Genomic DNA, 4,514 nt, shown 5'->3' with positions numbered 1-4,514 from the left:
CTCTAGGTCTAGTCGACCGGGGAAAATTTACCTCCGAGGAGTACGGCACATTCTGAGAATCCACAGATACAGTAATACTCTGGTATACTTCCATCAGGACGACATCGCTTGAGCCCAAAAAAACGGATTTTGAGCGAAGCGAAAAATCTATTTTTGGGTGAGATAGCCATGTCGTCCTGATGGACCCACCCTTCCCTTTCTATGAAAAGGCTGTAGGATCCCTCCCTACATACAGTATCTGTAGCACCTCGTGTACGCTACAAGGAATACAGATGGTGCCAGGATTGGCGCCAGGCACGCTTACGAAACTGGAGATAATTAATTAATTTTTCTTCAATTACAAAATTTTCAAACTACGGTACCAATCTCTACGGCATTTATTCCTTATCTACCTTTAACACTGTATAGTAAATATAGATCAACTACAAAATCCTGGAATAGATATTGCCAGACATTTGCTGTTTTTAAAAACGGAGATATTGACGTAAAGCAATGATATTACGGTCACCAACCTGTAAAAGATAATAACAAAGTAGGGTAAAAATTACGGTCACTTGTATGTATTTATTATTGGAACTTAGAGGAAAATGTCACTTATCATTTTTATTTATATATATAAAAAAAAAAAACATACAGTATGTTTTCCTAAAGTCAGATAGCAAAATTAATGTTGCACCATGCTACAAATCACAAGTATTCTGCTCAACAAACGTTTTCAACCTGTTGGACGTTCCACACGAGTCTGAAGAAGTGGGCACCGACCTATGACCTCTGGGAAAGACGAACTTCAGAAATTCCAGACCAGCTTTGCGATATTCCTGTGCCACAATGAAGAACATCAAAGGATCCAGGATATATTGCACGGAACAGATGACGTGGACCGTTGCTTTGAACACAGGATTCTTGTTTAGGCCGTCAACTGCGTGACATACGGCATGGGGAATATTGCAAGACAGTTGGATAATGAGATTTGCAAGTAAGGCCCTCGTTATGCCACTTTGCCATTGGGAAATGCGATGGCCACTATTGCGCCCTTGAGAGTTGTCCTCGCACTGTGATCCAGTGGCCTGGAACGATAATCAATAATGCTCTTGTGGTTTTTCACGATATTAAGGAAGTATAAAGCTATTTATCATTATTATTATTATTATCATTATTATTATTATTATTATTATTATTGTTATTATTATATAATAATAATAACAATAATAATAATAATAATAATAATGATAATAATAATAATAATGATAATTATTATTATTATTATTATCATTATTAATATTCTTGATAATAATAATAATAATGATAATTATTATTATTATTATTATCATTATTAATATTCTTATTATTATTATTATCATTATTATTATTAATATTATCCTTTTTATTATTATTATTATTATTATTATTATTATTATTATTATTATTATTATTATTACCTAAGGTAGACCCTGGTTGGAAAAGCAATACGCTATATTCCCAAGGGCACTAACACGGAAAAATAGAACAGTGTGCCTAACTGTACATGGATAAATGGGTTATGGATGTTCTACGGCTTTGAAAATTAAGAATGTAAAACGTAGCATAAAACAAAGAAATTTAAAATAGCTTTATAGTATGAATCGTGATTTGGTGAAAGTGTGGGTTATACGAATACCAAATCTTGAAATCAATCTAATTCAAATTTAAAATTGAAGATTTGAATGTTGTTTTTCTAACTTCATATTATTATTATTATTATTATTATTATTATTATTATTATTATTATTATTATTATTATTATTATTATTATGACTTACTAAGCAACAACCCTAGTTGGAAAACTTGGATGCTATATATTCTACGTATATTTTCTTTAGCAGGTACTATGGTGTGATATATTAACTTACATACATGAGTACTTATTCTACAGAAAACATAATACATAATAAATTACCATGATAAACATCACAATATATGAGACGCATGCAATCATCACAGGACCGCCGACTGACGTCGCCATGTAAGCCATTGCCCAGATCTTGTCTGACCTTTTCTGCCCAGGTGTGTATTCATACATCTTGGAGTCTGGCTTACCAAGGACCTTAAAAGAGATATGAGGGACTTGCAGTTGCTGATTATTCTTTGCGGTTCACTTACCTGATTTTCTGTGGATATGTCTTAGATTGTTATGTGATTGATTGATAAGCCTGTGTAGAAAATAAAGCTAAGAAATATATAGGTTGAGGTATTCGTCGGAAAATGTAATTTCTGATTAATCTTAGCAGCTTTACGTTTACTATTTTATTTACTCCTTATTTTGTTTTCACGCGTATACTGTATAAATGTGTATAATTATACAAACACACACACACATATATATATATAATTTATATATATATATATATATATATATATATATATATATATATATATATATATAAATATATATATATATATATATATATATATATATATATATATATATATATATATATATGTATATATATACATGCATATATATATGTATACATATACAGTTCACATAATATATCGATATGGTTATATCATAAACCAATAAGTAATATTTATACGAAATTACTATGAAGTATTCGATAATAACATAAATATATATATATATATATATATATATATATATATATATATATATATATATATATATATATATACATATATATATATATATATATATATATATATATATATATATACATTTATATATATATATATATATATATATATATATATATATATATATATATATATATATTTGTGTGTATGTGTGATTGTGTGGGGAGATAAATGGTATATATACATGCATATATATATGCATAGATATGTATACATATACAGTTCACATAATATATCGATATGGTTATATCATAAACCAATAAGTAATATTTATACGAAATTACTATGAAGTATTCGATAATAAAATAAATATATATATATATAAATATATATATATATATATATATATATATATATATATATATATATATATATATATATATTGTGTTTGTATGTGTGATTGTGTGGGGAGATAAATGGTTTGGTATTCCAATAGTATTCTATTCTGCCTTAATAGAGAGAGAAGCAGTGATTTATTCTTGGACTAGTTGGAATATACAATATAGTTTGTTTCTTAGGAGGTGACGGTAAATATCTGTAGCCGATATCTATAAAACTTCTATATGGCAACTGAATTGTTAATAGACTATAGTACATACATACATATACCAGGGCACTTCCCCCAATTTTGGGGGGTAGCCGGCATCAAACAAATGAATCAGAAAAGGGGACCTCTCCTCTCTAGGTTCCTCCCAGCCTGACAAGGGACTCAACCGAGTTCGACTGGTACTACTAGGGTGCCACAGCCCACCCTCCCCTGTTATCCACCACAGATGAAGCTTCATAACGCCGAATCCCCTACTGCTCCTACCTAGGCGGTTTTCCAAGGCACCGGAGGAAGCAGCAGAGACTACCGGAACTGCGTCACAATCGCTCTCCATTCATTCCTATTTCTAGCTCGCTCTCTTGCCTCTCTCACATCTATCCTCCTATCACCCAGAGCTTCCTTCACTCCATCCATCCACCCAAACCTTGGCCTTCCTCTTTTATGAGATAGTAAATTGAACATTTCCTTTTGTATTATCAGAAAAAAAATATTATCCACTGTAGACCACTTGTTTGTATGCTTTTGTTAACTAACGAGGTGATAAAACTAACTATTATATATTTTATGGATGAATAAAAGCAAGATCAAAACATAAGTGAATGAATGTATAAGCGACAAGTCATTCTTCCTCAGATACGACTAACCCGCCCCCACCCCCCTTGAAAAAGTATTATAAATCAATTCCATGTTTTCTTACTACGTAAAAAACATGATCGTAATACTTACTCCATAGAAAGCAGGCAAACAGACAAATACTGAAAAGAACCATGGTAACCCAACCAGGAAATTACTGATTTTCGTAGACATCAACTTCTGGTATTTTACTGGCCACGCCATTGCCATTAATCTGAAGAAAAATTTTTAGGAAATTATTCATAAATGAAATAGAATGGGGAAAACGTTATTAATCTTTATCAACTGTTCTATGATGCATTGCTTTGAGAACATTTATTTTTGACTGATTCTGTTTAGAAACTGTTATGCATTGTCCTTACAGTAGTGCCAACAGTGTGTCACACGATCGTACATAGTACCGACATTTCATTTCTTGTATATATTATGCTTGTATCTTCACTCTCCCCTCGCTCTGACAAGGACCTGAAATAGCATGTCTGTTTTTCTCACCGTTAACTGTTAACCGGTACAGTATCGATTGAACTAGAAATTTCCTGTTATGTCTTTTATGCCTTTTTTGCATGGAGTTTATGTATATAAAAGCGAGTGTTCTGTAATAAAGTTACTCAGTTGCTTCCATCCTGCCTTTGAGTCACAACCTTCTCTCGCCTCGTCACATTGGTGACCCAGAAGTCGACTCGCTCCTCTCATTTTCCACCCA

At 31.7% G+C, this 4,514-nt stretch overlaps 1 protein-coding gene across 2 annotated transcripts in view; it reads right to left on the bottom strand.

The window, feature by feature from the left end:
- Positions 1 to 676: 676 nt before the first annotated feature.
- The window catches only part of LOC137649628 (D(1)-like dopamine receptor), a 13,128-nt gene continuing 9,290 nt past the window's right edge, over positions 677 to 4,514 (bottom strand). For both annotated transcript variants that reach the window (XM_068382600.1, XM_068382601.1), the window contains exons 4-6: positions 3,905 to 4,025; positions 1,937 to 2,083; positions 677 to 1,067 (exon numbers count right to left, since the gene is read on the bottom strand). In XM_068382600.1, the coding sequence (XP_068238701.1) occupies positions 681 to 1,067; positions 1,937 to 2,083; positions 3,905 to 4,025 (655 nt within the window). In that variant the 3' untranslated portion in view covers positions 677 to 680. The remainder of the gene's footprint in view (positions 1,068 to 1,936; positions 2,084 to 3,904; positions 4,026 to 4,514) is intronic.

This window comes from Palaemon carinicauda, chromosome 11, assembly GCF_036898095.1.
Source record: "Palaemon carinicauda isolate YSFRI2023 chromosome 11, ASM3689809v2, whole genome shotgun sequence".
Lineage (NCBI taxonomy): Eukaryota > Metazoa > Arthropoda > Malacostraca > Decapoda > Palaemonidae > Palaemon > Palaemon carinicauda.
Note: the sequence above shows the minus strand (reverse complement) of the source record. Positions and strands in the feature narration are given on the sequence as shown.